Source organism: Phyllobates terribilis, unplaced genomic scaffold (assembly GCF_046119375.1).
Source record: "Phyllobates terribilis strain yellow unplaced genomic scaffold, ASM4611937v1 Scaffold_2__4_contigs__length_985480577, whole genome shotgun sequence".
In the NCBI taxonomy this organism is placed as follows: Eukaryota; Metazoa; Chordata; class Amphibia; order Anura; family Dendrobatidae; genus Phyllobates; species Phyllobates terribilis.
In genome coordinates, this window is record NW_027362762.1 from 948234730 (window position 1) to 948253802 (window position 19073).

The following is a 19073-nucleotide window of genomic DNA, read 5'->3' on the forward strand; positions in this document are numbered from 1 at the left end:
AGTGTACTCTGCAGCTTCATAACGACGTGGACGCATGGTCTGCAACAGGGCTGCCGATCCATCAGAGGCCGCAGCCTGCCAGCAGCCTGCCAGCCAGAGGCATCTCCACATTACTGCTATGTGCTGCGCAATGACGGCGGCGCACGGCGCATAGCAGTGACGTTCAATGCCCGCCGGCCTATAAGAGGCTGAACGCTGACGCGCGCGGCTTTGATTGACCGGCGGCCTTTGAACGTCACTGCTATGCGCCGTCTGTTCGCAGTGCATAGCACAGAGCAGATGTTCCCGGTGGCGGCAGCCATCAACAGGAAGGTATGCTTTCTGACCGTGGGCCCATCAAAGGACGGCGCACAGCGGCCTCTGATGGGCCCGTGGTCAGAAAGATCACAGACCAGTTACCGGCGGGCGGGTCCCACTATATCCATCACGGGGGCCCACCCGGTGGGGCAGTCCGACGCTGGCAACATCATGCTATGGGGGTGTTTTTCAGCTGCAGGGACAGGACGACTGGTTGCAATTGAAGGAAACATGAATGTGGCCAAGTACAGAGATATCCTGGGTGAAAACCTCTTCCAGAGTGCTCTGGACCTCAGACTTGGCCGAAGGTTCACCTTCCAACAAGACAATGACCCTAAGCAGACAGCTAAAATAACAAAGGAGTGGCTTCAGAACAACTCTGACCATTCTTGACTGGCCTAAACCCAATTGAGCATCTCTGGAGAGACCTGAAAATGGCTGTCCACCAACGTTCACCATCCAACCTGACGGAATAGGAGAGGATCTGCAAGGAACAATGGCCGAGGATCCCCAATCCAGGGGTGAAAAACTTGTTGCATCATTCCCAAGAAGACTCATGGTTGTACTAGCTCAAAAGGGGGCTTCTACCCAATAGTGAGCAAAGGGTCTGAATACTTATGACCTTGTGATATTTCAGTATTTCTTTTTTAATAAATTTGCAAACATTTTTACATTTCTGTTTTTTTTCAGCCAAGATGGGGTGCAGAGTGTACTTTAATGAGAAAAAAATGAACTTTTTTAGAATTTACCAAATGGCTGCAATGAAACAAAGAGTGAAAAATTTAAAGGGGTCTGAATACTTTCCGTACCCACTGTATGTCTTCTCTTCTTAGACAAGTGGGAGTGGTCTTAAGCTCTACTATGTGGGTGTCTTCTTGCCAACTTGGTCAAAATGACCAGATTTACAGACACTGAAGAAGGGAGTCATATCTCAGGAATGAAAAGACACAGAAACAAACAAAAAAACAACAACGTCGGATTCAGGAGAACAGCGGCATTTACAGAGCACTAAATAAAATCTACATATTTTTGTCATGTTCTCTTTAAGGCATTAATAAAACATGCTGATAGAAGGTAATAGTTTGGGGATGTTTCTTGACTGCTATGGGAGTGTGTTGTGGGCATGCTCCGTGACCTGGGCAGAGTCAACAGCATCAAGGGCTACAAATTTTGTTGCCATGCAATAAATAGCATTTTCTTTTTGATTGTAGGTTATATAAGGTTCACAGTCTTGTTTCTCCTGTAAAGCAAAAAAAAAAAAAAAAGAAAATGAATAACAACTTTTTCGGCAGCCGGAGATGTGAACTACAGTAGATAAAATACAGTCAGAAATGTTGGCTCTTTGCATCTTTATTAGTGTTGAGCGAGTATGTTCTATTAACCCTTTCGCTGAGTATGCTCGGGCCAAGCTCCGAGTATTTACAGCTGCTCGGTGATATGGTTAAATCGCTCCCGTGTGCATGATTTGCAACTGTTTGACAGCTTTATTACATGTGAGGAATGTCTATTTCTTACACATTCCTCACATGTAATAAAGCTGTCAAACAGTTGCAAATCATGCACACGGGAGCGATTTAACCATATCACCGAACAGCTGTAAATACTCGGAGCTCGGCCCGAGCATACTCGGCGAAAGGGTTAATAGAACATACTCGCTCAACACTAATCTTTATCTGTTGCTTATGTTGGCATATGCAACAGATTAGGACTTATTATAAGTGAAAGGAGGACTTTATACTAACCAGACAGCAGATGGCGATAGTGTGTAAAGTTATATCCTTGCTGTAATGTGGGGAGGGAAGCTCTCAATTGTTGCTTGTTTTTTTACTTCCTGTGTGTGTTTTTTTCTGTATGTGTTATGTCAGCAGCACACGGACTGTGTGACATTGAATTGTATCTCATGTTTATCCAGTATGAAGTAAATACTGTTTACTCAAGATATCTTGCTGATTGAAGCTCTCGTAATTACAGTGGTGACTAGTGTTGAGCGATACCTTCCGATATCAGGAAATATCGTATCGGATTGGATCGGACCGATACCCAAAAAGTATCGGATATCGCCGATTCCTATACCGGAAACCAATGCAAGTCAATGGAACACAAATATCGGAATGAAAATAAACCCTTTCTTTCCTTGTAGGTTAATTCTACATGAAGGAAAACAACTAAGAATAATGTAGAATGTATTACGCGAAAAGCCGGCAATTCATCAGCGGCATACACCGGTACCCGACAATTTACAACAGAAAGAATAGAGCATCACACATAGATTAGATAGATAGAATCATGTCAGTCACATATATATGAAGTACAGTGACAGTGTTGCTTACTGTACTTGTCATTTAGTGTAAAGGATTTATTAAAAAAAATAATAGTATTTTCATGCACCGTCTCTTTAAAAAAGCCGTCCGGCAATTCTGCAGTGGTACTCGACAATTTATAACAGAAAGAATAGATTTGATAGATAGAAACATGTCAGTCACATATATATGAAGTACAGTGACAGTGTTGATTACTGTACTTGTCATTTAGTGTTAAAATAAAGGATTTATTTAAAAAAAAATTGGCGTGGGGTTTCCCGTAATTTTAGGCTCTAGCAGAGGTTAAGCAGACAGCTGGGGCAGATGTTTGAAGCCTGGGAAGGGGGTAATACCAACGGAGCTTCCCAGGCTACTAATATCAGCCCCCAGCTGAATACCTAGCCTTTACTAGCTATTAAAATGGGGGACCCCCCCCAAAAAATGACGTATGGTCCCCCCTAATTTAATAGGTAGCAACGGCTAGGCAGACAGCTGGGGGCTGATATTAATAGCCCAGGAAGGGTGCCATGAATATTGGCCCCCTCCCAGGCTAGAAACACCAGCCGTCAGCCACCCCAGAAATGGCGCATCCATAAGATGCACCAATTCTGGCACTTAGTCTCGCTCTTCCCACTGCCCTGTAGCAGTGGCAGTGGGGTAATAGGGCTGGGGTTGATGTCAGCTTATAATGCCAGCTGACATCAAGCCCAGGTTAGTAATGGAGAGGCGTCTTTAAGACACCCCCATTACTAATCCCATAGTCAAAGTTAAAAAAACCCCACAAACACCCAGAATAAAGTCCTTTAATTAAAATAAACACACAATTCTTTATTGTTCTAAATTAAACCATACTTACCATCACGCCCATTCCATCTGAAGCCAACGATCTCCTGCAATAAAAGAAAAATAATAAAGCAACCTCATCCTTACCTTTCTATGGTTCCCACAACAGCTTCAGCTCTGCTACATCGAGATGACAGGCTGGACCGTAGCAGAACGCTGCCATCCAGCCTGTCATCCCGCAGACACTGAGAAGCGCAGGGATGCTTGCGCTCCTCAGTGTCTCGCTGTGACGGCATAAAGATGAGCCGAGGTCATGTCCAATGAACTCGGCTCACCTCATGCACGTCACTGACAGCGTGGGAAAATTCTCCTGCACTCAGCGCTTCAGCGTGAGAATTCTCCCACGCTGTCAGTGACGTGCATGAGGTCAGCTGAGTTCATTGGACATGACCTCGGCTCATCTTTATGCCGTCACAGCGAGACACTGAGGAGCGCAAGCATGCCTGCGCTTCTCAGTGTCTGCGGGATGACAGGCTGGATGGCAGCGTTCTGCTACGGTCCAGCCTGTCATCTCGATGTAGCAGAGCTGAAGCTGTTGTGGGAACCATGGAAAGGTAAGGATGAGGTTGCTTTATTATTTTTCTTTTATTGCAGGAGATCGTTGGCTTCAGCTGGAATGGGCGTGATGGTAAGTATGGTTTAATTTAGAACAATAAAGAATTGTGTGTTTATTTCAATTAAAGGACTTTTATCTGGGTGTTGTGTTTTTTTTTAAATATTTTACTAGAAATTCATGGTGGTCATGTCTAATATTGACGTGACCCCATGAATTTCGGGCTTAGGGCCAGCTGATAATGCCAAGCTGGCCCTAACCCCTTTATTACCCAGTGAGCCACCGCACCAGGGCCCTGGATGAGTTGGGTACAGCGCCAGAAGATGGCGCTTCTATGAACACGCCATTTTCCGGGGTGGCTGCGGACTGCAATTTGCAGCGGGGGGGGCAGAAAGCTTGGGCCTCCCAGCGCTGCGGATTCCAGCCCCCAGCTGCCTAGTTGTACCTGGCTGGACACAAAAACAGGGCGAAGCCCCACGTCAATTTTTTTAAAATTATTTCATGAAATAATTTAAAAAAAAAGGGCTTCCCTATATTGTTGTGTCCGGCCAGGTACAAATAGGCAGCTGGGAGTTGGGGGCAGCCCGTTCCTGGATGCTGTACCTGGTTGGCATACAAAAATATGGCAAAGCCCACGTCAAAATTTTTGGGAAAAATTAATTAAAAAATAAATAATAATTTAAGGACGGCATCTTTATTAATCCCTCAAGTGTCATTTAGTGTTAAAATAAAGGATTTATTAAAAATAAAATTGGCGTGGGATCCCCCATAATTTTAGTCTCTAGCGGAGGTTAAGCAGACGGCTGGGGCAGATGTTTGAAGCCTGGGAAGGGGGTAATACCCACGGAGCTTCCCAGGCTACTAATATCAGCCCCCAGCTGAATACCTAGCCTTTACTAGCTATTAAAATGGGAGACCCCCCCAAAAAATGACGTGGGGTCCCCCCTATTTTAATAGCTAGCAAAGGCTAGGCAGACAGCTGGGTGCTGATATTAATAGCCCAGGAAGGGTGCCATGAATATTGGCCCCCTCCCAGGCTAGAAACACCAGCCGTCAGCCACCCAAGAAATGGTGCATCGATAGGATGCGCCAATTCTGGCACTTATCCTCGCTCTTCCACGCTGCCCTGGTGCGGTGGCAGGGGGTAATAGTGGTGGGGTTCATGTCAGCGCCAGCTGCCATGAAGCCCAGGTTAGTAATGATGGGCGTCTATAAGACACCCCCATTACTAACCTACAAAGTGTTAAAAATAAAAAACACACTAGACCCAGAAAAAAATAATTTATTTGAAATAAAACACACAATTTTATTTAATTCTTAGTTTACTAAAAAAAAAATAGTTACCTGTCCACGTTTCTGCGCTGATCTCCCATGTACAGCTGTCATATCAGGAGATGTGACAGCTGTCATTGCTGCTGTAAGCTCACACTGCCGGGAACACGTCCACTCCCGGCAGCGGGAGCCACTGACTGAGGTCACCGGAGTGCATTCAGTCAGCGCAGCTCCGGAGACCTCCTTTACGGCACTGCTGTACCGTGGGAATTTCTCACGGTAAAGCGGGGCCATAAAGCAGCTAACCGGAGCAGCGCTGCCTGAACTCCGGCGAACCCGCTTATGGAATGACAGGGCTGCTTTACGACCCCGTCATTCTAGCGGCGGCGGCGGTTCAGAGCGGTCACATGCTATGTGGCTGCTCTAAACTGGAGATCTTCGTGGGACACTCGTGGACTACTACGGAGGGGTAAGGATAAGGTTGTGGTTTATTATTTTATATTTTATTACAGGAGATCGATGGCTTCGGGGAATTAGGTGTCTAGGTGTGTATAGGTATATTTTTTTATTTTTTACTTTATTTTAGGTGGCGATCGGCGGGGACAGGTAATGTATAAATTAATTTATTTTAGGTAACTACTGGCCACCAATGACATGTATTTAAAATTTATTGGGGACCAAAAGCAAAAAAAAAATATGGGGGCCTAAGAAAATAAAACATGTATAGGGGCAAAAATATAAACCTATGGGGGCCAAAATAACATATGGGGCAGTTTAAATAGCAGGATCAGGCTGATGGGAACTACTGCTCCCATCAACCTGATCCTGCTGGCACGAGTGGACGGGGGACAGACATAGGCCGATGGGAGTAGTAGTGTCACATTGGCCTATGTTTGCCTGCACGCACACACCCGCAGACATCGCACAGACACCGCGCACACCCGCACACACCCGCAGACATCGCACAGACACCGCACACTCCCGCAGATATCGCACAGACACCGCACACACCCCCAGACATCGCACAGACACAGCGCACAACCGCACACACCCGCAGACATCGCACAGACACCGCACAGACACAGCGCACACCCGCACACATCGCATAGACACCCACACACACCAATCATGACGGGTCTGATGGTCGGGGAGGTGAGACTGAACTGTGCGGCCGTGGGAAAGTTCATGTGAGTTCATGCAATGCAGTCAAGCATGAACTCACATGAACCCTCCGAGGGCACCGCGGCTACTTTAAATGAACAGCTGATCGGCATCACCTGATACCTCAGCTGTTCATTTGAAATAACCGGCGGGAAAGCGCAGCACAGAACGGAAAAGCCGACGGTGAAGTCTTTTCACTGCCGGCTTCCCCGCCCGGGTCCTTCGCTCCCCGCTCCTTGGTGCTGCGCTCCCCGCCCGGTCCTAACTTACGATCGGGATGGGAGGTGGCGAGGGGAGCAGAGGATCGGGGTGGGAGGCTGCGGGGAAGCAGTATGGGGCCGTGTGAATGTTTAAAAGCCGGCGGCTTTTTACCGCCTGCCGGCTTTTAAACAATCAGGAGAATTCTCTCACGCTGGGATGGCATTCTGATGACAGGCTGGATCGCAGCTGAGCGCTGCCATCCAGCTTGTCATCTTTCAGAGACACTGCAGAGCGCAGGCATTATGGGAACTTCCGATTCTGGTATTCGATATTCTAAAAGTATCGGAATAAAGTATTGGAATTCCGATACCGCGAATATCGGCCGATACCCGATATTTCAGTATCGGAATGCTCAACACTAGAGGTGACTGTAAGAAGATGCACTCTGCGACAGGTTATGGGTAGAGATGAGCGGTGTTCGACTAGAACTGTTCGCCAATCTCAAATTCAAGCTGTTTTGGGCGGTGTTCGAGTTGTTCGACGAACCCGAACGATTTGCAAAAAATTCGGCTGTTCGAGGTTATGTTCGATAACTGTTCGTGCACCAAAAGCTTGTCCTGCATGTCTGGCGCTATTTAGAGCACCAATCATGCAGGGATTGTCTGCCACTCACTGTAATGCCACAGCCATGGTGGTTGTGGCATTACAGTGATTGCCCAAATCGATGGGAACAGTGCCAACAGTGAAACATGAAAAGCCGGCAATTCAGCAGCGGCATATACCGGTACCGGCAATTTAGAACCGAAAGAATAGAGCTTCACACATAGATTAGATAGATAGAAACATGTCACCCACATATATATGAAGTACAGTGACAGTGTTGCTTACTGTACTTGTCATTTAGTGTAAAGGATTTATTAAAAAAAATAATAGTGTTTTCATGCACTGTCTCTTTAAAAAAGCCGGCCGGCATTTCAGCATCTGTACCCGACAATTTAGAATAGAAGGAATAGAGCATCACACATAGATTAGATAGATAGAAACATGTCAGTCACATATATAAGAAGTACAGTGATAGTGTTGATTACTGTACTTGTCATTTAGTGTTAAAATAAAGGATTTATTTAAAAAAAAATTGGCGTGGGGTTCCCCGTAATTTTAGGCTCTAGCGGAGGTTAAGCAGATGGCCTGGGAAGGGGGTAATACCCACGGAGCTTCCCAGGCTACTAATATCAGCCCCCAGCGGAATACCTAGCCTTTACTAGCTATTAAAATGGGGGACCCCCCCAAAAAAATGACGTGGGGTCCCCCCTATTTTAATAGCTAGCAAAGGCTAGGCAGACAGCTGGGGGCTGATATTAATAGCCCAGGAAGGGTGCCATGAATATTGGCCCCCTCCCAGGCTAGAAAAACCAGCCGTCAGCCGCCCCAGAAATGGCGCATCCATAGGATGCGCCAATTCTGGCACTTAGCCTCGCTCTTCCCACTGCCCTGTAGCGGTGGCAGTGGGGTAATAGGGCTAGGGTTGATGTCAGCTTATAATGCCAGCTGACATCAAGCCCAGGTTAGTAATGGAGAGGTGTCTATAAGACACCCCCATTACTAACCCCATTGTCAAAGTTAAAAGAAAATACAAACACCCAGAATAAATTCCTTTAATTGAAATAAAGACACAATCCTTTATTGTTCTAAATTAAACCATACTTACCACCACGCCCATTCCAGCTGAAGCCAACGATCTCCTGCAATAAAAGTAAAATAATAAAGCAACCTCATCCTTACCTTTCCATGGTTCCCAGGACAGCTTCAGCTCTGCTACATTGAGATCACAGGCTGGACCGCAGCAGAACGCTGCCATCCAGCCTGTCATCCCGCAGACACTGAGAAGCGCAGGCATGAAAAGTCCTCATTTATGCCCCTAGGGGCCACTGTATCAAGAACAAAAATCCACCTTGATTCAGATCTCAATAGATCCTTGGTGTAAAAATCGCTGATTGGTCGCGGAAGGCAACTGTGACCAATCAGCAGAGCGGGGTTTAAATTTGGCGCCAATACTGCTGATTGGTCGCGGCCGGCAACCGTGACCAATCAGCCGAGCAGGGTTTAAATTTGGCGCCAATACTACTGATTGGTCGCGGACGGCGACCGCGATCAATCAGCAGAGCGGTGTTTAAATTTGGCGCCAATAATGCTGATTAGTCGTGGCCGGCATCCGCGACCAATTAGCAGAGCGGGGTTTAAATTTGGCGCCAATCTCGCTGATTGGTCGCGGCTGGAGTCCGCGTCCAATCAGCAGAGCATTGTTTAAATTTGGCGCCAAGCTCGCTGATTGGTCGCGGCCGCTATTTAAATGTGGCGCCCAAATCGGTGATTGGTCGCGGGCAGCGTCCGCGACCAATCAGCAGAGCGGTGTTTAACTTTAGCACCAAGATCACTGATTGGTCGCGTGCGGAGAGCGCGACCAATCAGCTAATCGTATTGGTGAGGACCGGGGAGCGCCACTGCCTGGTCGGATACTTCCGTTGCGAGAAGCCGGGAGATGAGCGACTGCTCGCAGCAGAAGTATCCCGACCCGCAGCGCCGCTCCCCGGTCCTCCCTTGACACCCTAGCCGCTGATGTCCCCACAGTATCCGCATGGTGTTACAAAGATCCGGACATTTGTGTTAAAAATCGCTGATAAAAATCGCTGATTGGTCGCGGGCGCTGCCCGCGACCAATCACCGATTTGGGCGCCAAATTTAAATATCGGCCGCAACCAATCACCAATCTTGGCTCCACATTTAAACACCGCTGTGCTGATTGGTCGCCGACGCTGGGCGCGACCAATCACCGATTTTGGCGCCACATTTAAATAGCGTGCGCGACCAATCAGTACAGCGGTGTTTAAATGTGGAGCCAAGGTGGGTGATTGGTCGCGGAGGATATTTAAATTTGGCGCCCAAATCGGTGATTGGTCGCGGCTGATATTTAAATTTGGCGCCCAAATCGGTGATTGGTCGCGGGCAGCGCCTGCGACCAATCAGCGATTTTTAACACAAATGTCCGGACCTTTGTAACACCATGCGGATACTGTGGGGACATCAGCGGCTAGGGTGTGAAGGGAGGACCGGGGAGCGGCGCTGCGGGTCGGGATACTTCTGCTGCGAGCGCCCGCTCATGTCCCAGGTTCTCGCAGCGGAAGTATCCGCACAGGCAGCGCCGCTGACATCCATGCGGCTAGGGTGTGAAGGGAGGACCGGGGAGCGGCGCTGACATCCAATTGGTCGCGGCCACTATTTAAATGTGCGGCACAAATCGGTGATTGGTCGCCGTCTTGACCGCGACCAATCACTGATCTTGCCGCCAAAGTTAAACACTACTGTGCTGATTGGTCGGATATTTAAATTTGGCGCACAAATCGGTGATTGGTCGCGGGCAGCGTCCGCGACCAATCAGCACGGTAGTGTTTAACTTTGGCGGCAAGATCAGTGATTGGTCGCGCGCCAAGACCGCGACCAATCACCGATTTGGGCGCCACATTTAAATATCGGCCGCGACCAATCACCGATCTTGGATCCACATTTAAACAACGCTGTGCTGATTGGTCGCGGCCGATATTTAAATGTGGCGCCCAAATCGGTGATTTGGGCGCCACTGAGCACAGAAGGAAATAAATCCAGATACAGAGTGACAAAGGAATTCATGATCCCAGGAGCTGGATATAATTACAAAGAATTCAACACAGGCAGAACATACAGGAACTATCAGCAAAAAGAAGAAAAACAGGAGAATATCTTCAGTACAACTCTCTAAGCAAGTAAGACTATATAAAGATGATGAGTAACACAGAACTGAAATTCACAGTAGCTAAACTGAATAGTGAAAATTATCAGTTATGGAAATTCAAAGTAGAGATGTTGTTATCTAAGGATGATTTATGGGAAGTAATTGTTACAGAACGACCAGATCAAGATAATCAGACATGGGATAAGAAGAATTGCCAAGCGAGAGCCACCATTAGCTTATTAGTGGATGATGCTCAATTAATACAGCGAAAGGAATGTGGTTAGCATTAATAAAAATGTATGAAAGACCTAGCTTGAATCACAAGTTATTTTTATTAAGAAAGCTTTACAGTATGAGATTGAGTGCAAATGACGACATGCAGAAGCACATATTCTCAATGATGGAAGTGATATCACAGCTAAGATCTATTCGTGAAGACATTAAAGATAGTCATGTAGCAGCTATATTATTGTGCAGTTTACCAGATTTGTATACAGCCTTGATAAATGCTCTTGAGACGAGACCAGAAACTGACATTACATTAGATTTTGTGAAAACAAGACTAATAGATGAATATCAGAGAAGAAAAGAACAAAGAAATGATTCTTCTACTGAAAAGGACAGTGAAAACGCTATTAAAGCTACAGAATTTAAAAAACCCTATAATAAAGAGACAAGAGAATGCTTCAGATGTAAGAAAAAAGGTCATTTAAAGAAAGACTGTACCATACGGAAAGCAGAACAACAAAAATTACAACATAAAAAGCATACACAGAAAGTAAAAAACACAATTTCCGATTCATGTGAGAATAATTGGAATGGCACATTTAAAATAACAGACAAGAAATCATCACTTGGTTGGTTTATTTATTCAGGAGCAACGAGTCATATGACAAGTGACAAGAATTTCTTTACTGATCTTGATTTAGATAAGAAAGAAGCCATTTATCTTGCAGATGGAAGAAAAATAACCGCAGAAGGTATCGGACAAGGTATGTTAAATTGTTCAAACAAGTTCGGACAAGATTCAAAGATTCTTGTACAGGATGTGTTGTATGTTCCAAAATTGGAAGGCGGATTATTATCTGTGAAACGTTTAACAGCAAAAGGACTTACAGTAAAATTCAAAGACAATGAGTGTGCAATTATTGCAGGAAACAAGGTGATAACCAAAGTCAAGGCAGATGAACAATTATATCATTTTGAAACACCAAAGGAACAGATGAAGGTATGTACACATGATCACAAAAACTGTATTCACATGTGGCATAGACGTCTAGTACATAGACACCCTGACAGTATAAGGGAACTACAGAGAAAAGAATTGACAAAAGATTTAAAGATATAAGATTGCTCAATTACCATAAGATGTGAATGTATAAAATCCAAAGCCACAAGGATATCTATTCCAAAAGAAAGTGAGATGAAAAGCGAAAGACCACTTGATTTGGTGCATACTGATGTATGTGGACCCATGAAAGTGACTACATCAGGAGGCAATAGATACATGTAGACTTTTATAGACGACTATTCAAGATACACAGTCACATACTTAATTAAGAACAAAAGTGAAGTTTTTGATAAACTTGTAGACTATGTAACAAGATCAAGCAACAAATTTCAAAGGAAGCCAATTGTCATAAGAAGTGATAATGGAGGTGAATTTACAGGTCACAGAATAGAAGAATACTTAAGACAAAATGGAATAGAACACCAGAAAACTGTTCCATACACACCTGAACAAAATGGAGTAGCAGAAAGGAAAAACAGAACTCTAACAGAAATGATAAGATGTATGCTGACGGTTTCCAAACTACCAGAGAAATATTGGGGTGAGGCAGCAATGACAGCTACATATCTACGGAACCGACTTTTTGCCAGAAAACTGACGAAAACTCCATATGAACTGTGGCAAGGTATGAAACCAAGTGTCAATCATTTAAAAGTTTTTGGATGTAAAGTTTTTATATTCATTCCAACAGAAAAACTTTCCAAACTTCAAAACAGATCCATGGAAGGAATATTCGTTGGATATAGTGAAAATTGCAAAGGATATAGAATCCTAGATCCCAAAACAGACAGAGTTACGGTGAGTAACAGTGTGACATTCATTGAAGATTTAAATGAAGACATTATGATTTCAGTTGAAACAAAAAATGAGAAAAACAATAGTGATATAACTGAAGAAATATCTGATGAGAAAGAAGTAGAAATCAATGAAGAACAAAATACTGAAAGTGAAGAATCACAACTACAAACAGACACAGAACCAAGACGTTCAATGAGAGAGAACAAAGGAAAACCACCAAAACGTCTCTCATACAAGACAAGCATAAGAAAAATCTATGAGCCTACCTCTTGGGAAGACATATCTAAACTTCCTGAAGAAGAAGCTAATAAATGGATAGAAGCAACAGAAACAGAAATTAAAGCCATGCATGATTCAAATACATGGACACTAACAGATTTGCCAGAAGGAAGAAAAGCCATAGGATGTAAATGGATTTTTTAAAGTAAAATACCAAACAGATGGCACAGCTGAAAGATACCGAGCAAGACTCGTAGCTAAAGGGTATTCTCAAAAATATGGAGAAGACTATGATGAGACATTTGCTCCAGTTGTCAAACACACTACAATAAGAACTTTACTTACAGTTGCAGCAATGAAACAGATGCAACTGAGACATCTGGATGTAAAGACAGCTTTTCTGAATGGAGATTTAACAGAAGACATTTACATGGAACAACCTCCAGGATTCAAAGATAAAAGAAATCCAAACAAAGTTTGCAAACTACAGAAAAGCATATATGGTTTAAAGCAAGCAACTAAAGCGTGGAATGACAAAATCACGGAAGTATTTACAAATGAAAATTTTCAAAGAAGCAAAGCTGATCCATGCTTGTACACAAAAAGGCTGATTAATAGATGGATTTATGTACTCATATATGTAGATGACATTTTGATTTGTTTTAAACAAGAAAGGGATAAAGAAAACATTCTAAAAATCCTAAAGCAACATTTCGAAATCAAAGACTTGGGAAATGTGAAACAGTACCTAGGAACACAGGTAGAAAGAGAAGACCGAAGTTTCCTACTGAATCAAAATCACATGATTCAAGACATAACAGAAAAATTTGGATTAAAGGATGCAAAAACAGTAAAGTCTCCAATGGAAACTAATTATCTCAAAGAGATGAACAGTGAAAAAAATATGCTACCAAATAATGAAGAATACAGAACAGCAATAGGAAAACTACTGTATCTAGCGACCGTTACAAGACCAGACATCGCAGCAGCAGTAGGAATCCTGAGTAGAAAGGTATCAAAACCAAATAAAGCTGATTGGAATGCCGTGAAGAGAGTAATGCATTATTTGAAAGGAACTAGCAATGTTAAGCTGAAATTACCCACAAGTGATAATGGCATTTTAACAGGATATGTTGATGCAGATTGGGCTGGAGATCCAACTGACAGAAGATCTACCAGTGGACATATTTTTTTCTCTCAGGTGGACCAATAAGTTGGACAAGTAAGAAACAGTCAATTGTGACACTATCTTCAACAGAAGCAGAATATGGTTAAGACAATTGTTGACAGAATTAGCCATGTAAGGACCAGAGCATTTTCCGTTTTTGCTTTTTCGTTTTTTGCTCCCCTTGTTCCCAGAGTCATAGCGTTTTTATTTTTTGGTCAATATGGCCATGTGAGGGCTTATTTTTTGCGGGATGAGTTGTACTTTTAAACGCCATTACTAGTTTTACCATGTCGTGTACGGGGAAATGGGAAAAAAATTCCAAGTGCGGTAAAATTGCAAAAAAGTGCAATACTACAGTTGTTTTTTATTTATTTTTTACCACGTTTACTGAATGCTAAAACTGACCTGCCATTCTTATTCTCCAGACACCAAACATGTTTAGGTTCTTTTATATTTAAGTGGTGAAAAAAATTCCAAAATTTGGTAAAAAAAAAAAAATAGCCATTTTCTAAGATTTGTAGCGTCTCCATTTTTCGGGATCTGGGGCTGGGTGAGGGCTTATTTTTTGCGCACCGGTTTGATGTTTTTATTGATAACATTTTGGGGTAGATCCGATGTTTTGATCGCCTGTTATTGCATTTTATTGCAATTTTGCGGCGAACAAAAAACGTATTTCTGGCGTTTAGAATGTTTTTCTCGTTACACCGTTTACCGTTCAGATTAATTCTTTTTTTATATTGATAGATCGGCGATTCTGAACGCGGCGATACCAAATATGTCTATGTAGGGTTTTTTTTTTATATATTTTATGTTGAATGGGCGAAAGGGGGGTGATTTAAACTTTTATACTTTTTAAATTTTTTTTATATTTTTAAAAACGTTTTTTTTTTCACTTTTTGCTTGCTTCAATAGTCTCCATAGGAGACTAGAAGCAGCAACTATCCGATCGCCTCTGCTACATACAGGGGATCAGCAGATCCCCTGCATATAGCAGAATTGGTCCTGTGCTATGAGCGCCGACCACTAGGTGGCGCTCACAGCGACCAGCTCATGAAAACCACAGGCGTCTGCTGCAGACCCTGTGTTGTCATGCCCTCCCATCGGTGACCCACGATCACGTGACGGGGTCGCCGATGGGCGGGGCTTAGGACGCGCTTCCCGGAAGCGCGCGTTAAATGCCGCTGTCGGAGATTGACAGCGGCATTTAACATGTTAACAGCTGCGGGTGGATCGCTGTTGCGGGCACATGTCAGCTGTAAGAATCAGCTGACATGTGCTCGGTTCAGTGCGGGCTCAGTGCAGCAGCCCTCACTGAACGGGGGGATGCAATTTGTGCGTACTTAGACGTCATGGGTTGCAAAGGGGTTAGGACAACCACAGTTGGAACCAACAAAACTGAAAGAGGTCAATCAAGGATGTCTTGTTCTTGCTCAGATGGAAAGAGTCAATCCAAGAACCAAGCATATTGATGTGAAATATCATTTCTTGAGAGATTATCAGGAACAAGGAGTCTTGAAGTTAGAGTATTGTCCTACTGAAGAAATGACAGCAGACATCTTCACGAAGGCGTTGAATGCTGATAAACACCAGAGACTAATAAAAAAGTTGGTTGATTGAATAAGTCCTTACTGTTGAGAAAGGGTGTTGGCATAGGCAACAGATTAGGACTTATTATAAGTGAAAGGAGGACTTTATGCTAACCAGACAGCAGATGGCGATAGTGTGTAAAGTTATAGCCTTGCTGTAATGTGGGGAGGGAAGCTCTCAATTGTTGTTTGCTTTTTACTTCCTGTGTGTTTTTTTTCCTGTATGTGTTATGTCAGCAGCACACGGCCTGTGTGACACTGAATTGTATCTCATATTTATCCAGTATGAAGTAAATACTGTTTACTCAAGATATCTTACTGATTGAAGCTCTCGTAAGTACAGTGGTGACTGTAAGAAGATGCACTCTGCGACGGCTTACACATCTGATAATGTTGTGCTCAGCATTTTGAGCCAGTTGTGCCGTTGTTTCCACCTCTGCACTTTCCCGTGCACACAGCTTTTACAGCTTCCTTCACATGCTCAGAGTTACTGCAGCTGCATCTACCTCCTCCCTCTGTGTCCAAAATGGAACTGATTTTTATTTCAGGAAAGACTTTGTTTTCATTTTATTTAGACTTTTTCTTCACATTATTTTTGATATTTTTTTTTAGTTTCTTTTATGACAGTTATTGGTTTATAGGTTAATGTTTTTACCATTTTTAGTCACAGGCTAGTGTTAAATTTAGATTTTATTTTGGGGGGGTGGGAAGGGATAATGGCAGTGAAAAAAAAATAACTCTCATGTGGTTCCATTTAAAAAAGGCACATTCGATGATGTCCCATTTCAGTCACCTCTTGGCGGCAACCTCGGTGATTTCATGGCCCAAGAAGGGAACTTAATTGTTTCCTGTTCCAACAGAGACCATGGGAGCGGCCAGCACTGGAGCGATGGGGGTTAGTCACTTCTGGCATTCTCACTCACAGTCCATTACCTCTATGGAGAAGGGTTGCACTTGCCTGTCTGGTTTGCTAGTCAGGTATAAGAACTTGGAGTTTGTTCTTCTTTGAACCCATGCAAGATATGGGATTAACTATTTTTTTTTTTTTTTATGCAAAGCACTGCCACCTAGTGCTGGAAGAGTGTATAGCTCAAAAATGCTATATATAAGAGCAAGAATGATAAATAGGGGGTTAATTACATGTAATAATGTTATCATTAATTTACACTTGGTCCGTAGTCATTTTTACCAGTTTGATAATGTCTTCTTTTTGTGCTGCTAGGAAATTCTTGTGAACGTCAGTTTGCATCAAATTCTCCATTATGTCAGACTAAGGGAATTTGCCGAAGGCCATAGACTCTGTCATCAGACTGAATTGGGTCGATTATGCTATCAGAGTGTCAGCACAGTGTTATTCTCCATCTCCTCCATTCTGTCATCTGAGTGCAGGTCGATGTTTTCCATTCACTCATTTACTTGCATGGCTGAGTGCGTCCCAGATATCGGATAAAATTCAGGCATGCTGCGATTTTTACCTTGGACCGGCTCTATCCGGGAAATAATTGAACATGTGCACAGCCCCATAGGCTAACATTAGTCCAAGTTCAATCCAGTATTTTGTCAGATCACAATTGGGCGGAAAATAAGACCATGTTCCCCAACCCTGAGGCTGAGCTGTTTGTACATTGGATAAAATACACTGCTCAAAAAAGTAAAGGGAGCACTCAAATAACGCATCCTAGATCTGAATGAATGAAATATTCTCATTGAATACTTTGTTCTGTACAAAGTTGAATGTGCTGACAACAAAATCACACAAAAATCATCAATGGAAATCAAATTTATTGACCAATGGAGGCCTGGATTTGGAGTCACCCCCAAAATTAAAGTGGAAAAACACACTACAGGCTCATCCAACTTTGATGTAATGTCCTTAAAACAAGTCAAAATGAGGCTCAGTATTGTGTGTGGCCTCCACGTACCTGTATGACCTCCCTACAACGCCTGGGATGCTCCTGATTGCGGATGGTCTCCTGTGGGATCTCCTCCCAGACCTGGACTAAAGCATCCGCCAACTCCTGGTCAGTCTGTGGTGGATGGAGCGAGACATAATGTCCCTGTTGCAGAGTACATCTTCTTACAGTCACCACTGTACTTACAAGAGCTTCAATCAGCAAGATATCTTGAGTAAACAGTATTTACTTCATACTGGTTAAACATGAGATACAATTTAGTGTCACACAGTACTTGTGCTGCTGACATAACACATTCAGGAAAAGAAAGAAAAACACAGGAAGTAAAAACAACCAACAATTGAGAGCTTTTCTCCCCTATTACAGCAAGCATATAACTTTACACACTATCGCCATCTGCTGTCTGGTTAGTATAAAGTCCTCCTTTCACTTATAATAAGTTCTAATCTGTTGTATATGCCAACACCCTTTCTCAACAGTAAGGACTTATTCAATCAAACCCAACTTTTTTATTAGTCTCTGGTGTTTATCAGCATTCAACGCCTTCATGAAGATGTCAGCTGTCATTTCTTCAATAGGACAATACTCTAACTTCAAGACTCCTTGTTCCTGATGATCTCTCAAGAAATGATATTTCGCATCAATATGCTAGGTTCTTGGATTGACTCTTTCCATCTGAGCAAGAACAAGACATCCTTGATTGTCCTCTTTCAGTTTTGTTGGTTCCAACTGTGTTTGTCCTAATTCTGTCAACAATTGTCTTAACCACAGTACTTCTTGACTTACATGTGCTGCGGCAGCATATTCTGCTTCTGTTGAAGACAGTGTCACAATTGACTTTTTCTTACTTGTCCAACTTATTGGTCCACCTGAGAGAAAAAAAATATGTCCACTGGTAGAACTTCTGTCAGTTGGATCTCCAGCCCAATCTGCATCAACATATCCTGTTAAAATGCCATTATCACTTGTGGGTAATTTCAGCTTAACAATGCTAGTTCCTTTCAAATAACGCATTACTCTCTTCACGGCATTCCAATCAGCTTTATTTGGTTTTGATACCTTTCTACTCAGGATTCCTACTGCTGCTGCGATGTCTGGTCTTGTAACGGTCGCTAGATACAGTAGTTTTCCTATTGCTGTTCTGTATTCTTCATTATTTGGTAGCATATTTTTTTCACTGTTCATCTCTTTGAGATAATTAGTTTCCATTGGAGATGTCACAAACCGATCGGAGCCACGTGCCCCTGATCCTTCCTCACAACTTCCGTGAGTTCCGTGTTTAGGATAATGTGAAGCCAGCTTATAAATTTTATATATTTATTTATATATTTATTTACTCAAAAGAGAGATGCTAGGTACAATATATACAAGCGGTTACAAGATATATATATATACAGTAGTCAGATAAATACAGTAAGGAAGCAGTAATACGATACAATAAAATTAAAAGGAATAAAAGTGAATATACCACACTTTCATCAAAGGTCTCTGGACATGGCAGGAAGGGTGCTGTCATGAGTTCAGGGCGGTTCCTTGTGTCTTTCTGCACATCTGTAGCAACAGGTGACCCTCAACAGAAGACGACTCCTCTCTCACAGAGAGACACATTTATACGTAACTTGGGCAGGGCAGAAAATGGGCGATTTACATGTAATCTCCTCTTCCCTTCTATCAGACATTTCATAATCCATTTCCCAGCAATATT

General features: G+C 43.2%; 1 protein-coding gene across 1 annotated transcript in view; it reads right to left on the minus strand.

Annotated features, from left to right (window-relative positions):
• Positions 1-1057: 1057 nt before the first annotated feature.
• LOC141253094 (cell surface glycoprotein CD200 receptor 1-A-like) overlaps positions 1058-19073 on the minus strand; it is a 181151-nt gene continuing 163135 nt past the window's right edge. Inside the window, exon 6 of the mRNA XM_073670853.1 lies at positions 1058-1537. Coding sequence (XP_073526954.1) covers positions 1400-1537 — 138 coding nt within the window. The 3' untranslated portion in view covers positions 1058-1399. The remainder of the gene's footprint in view (positions 1538-19073) is intronic.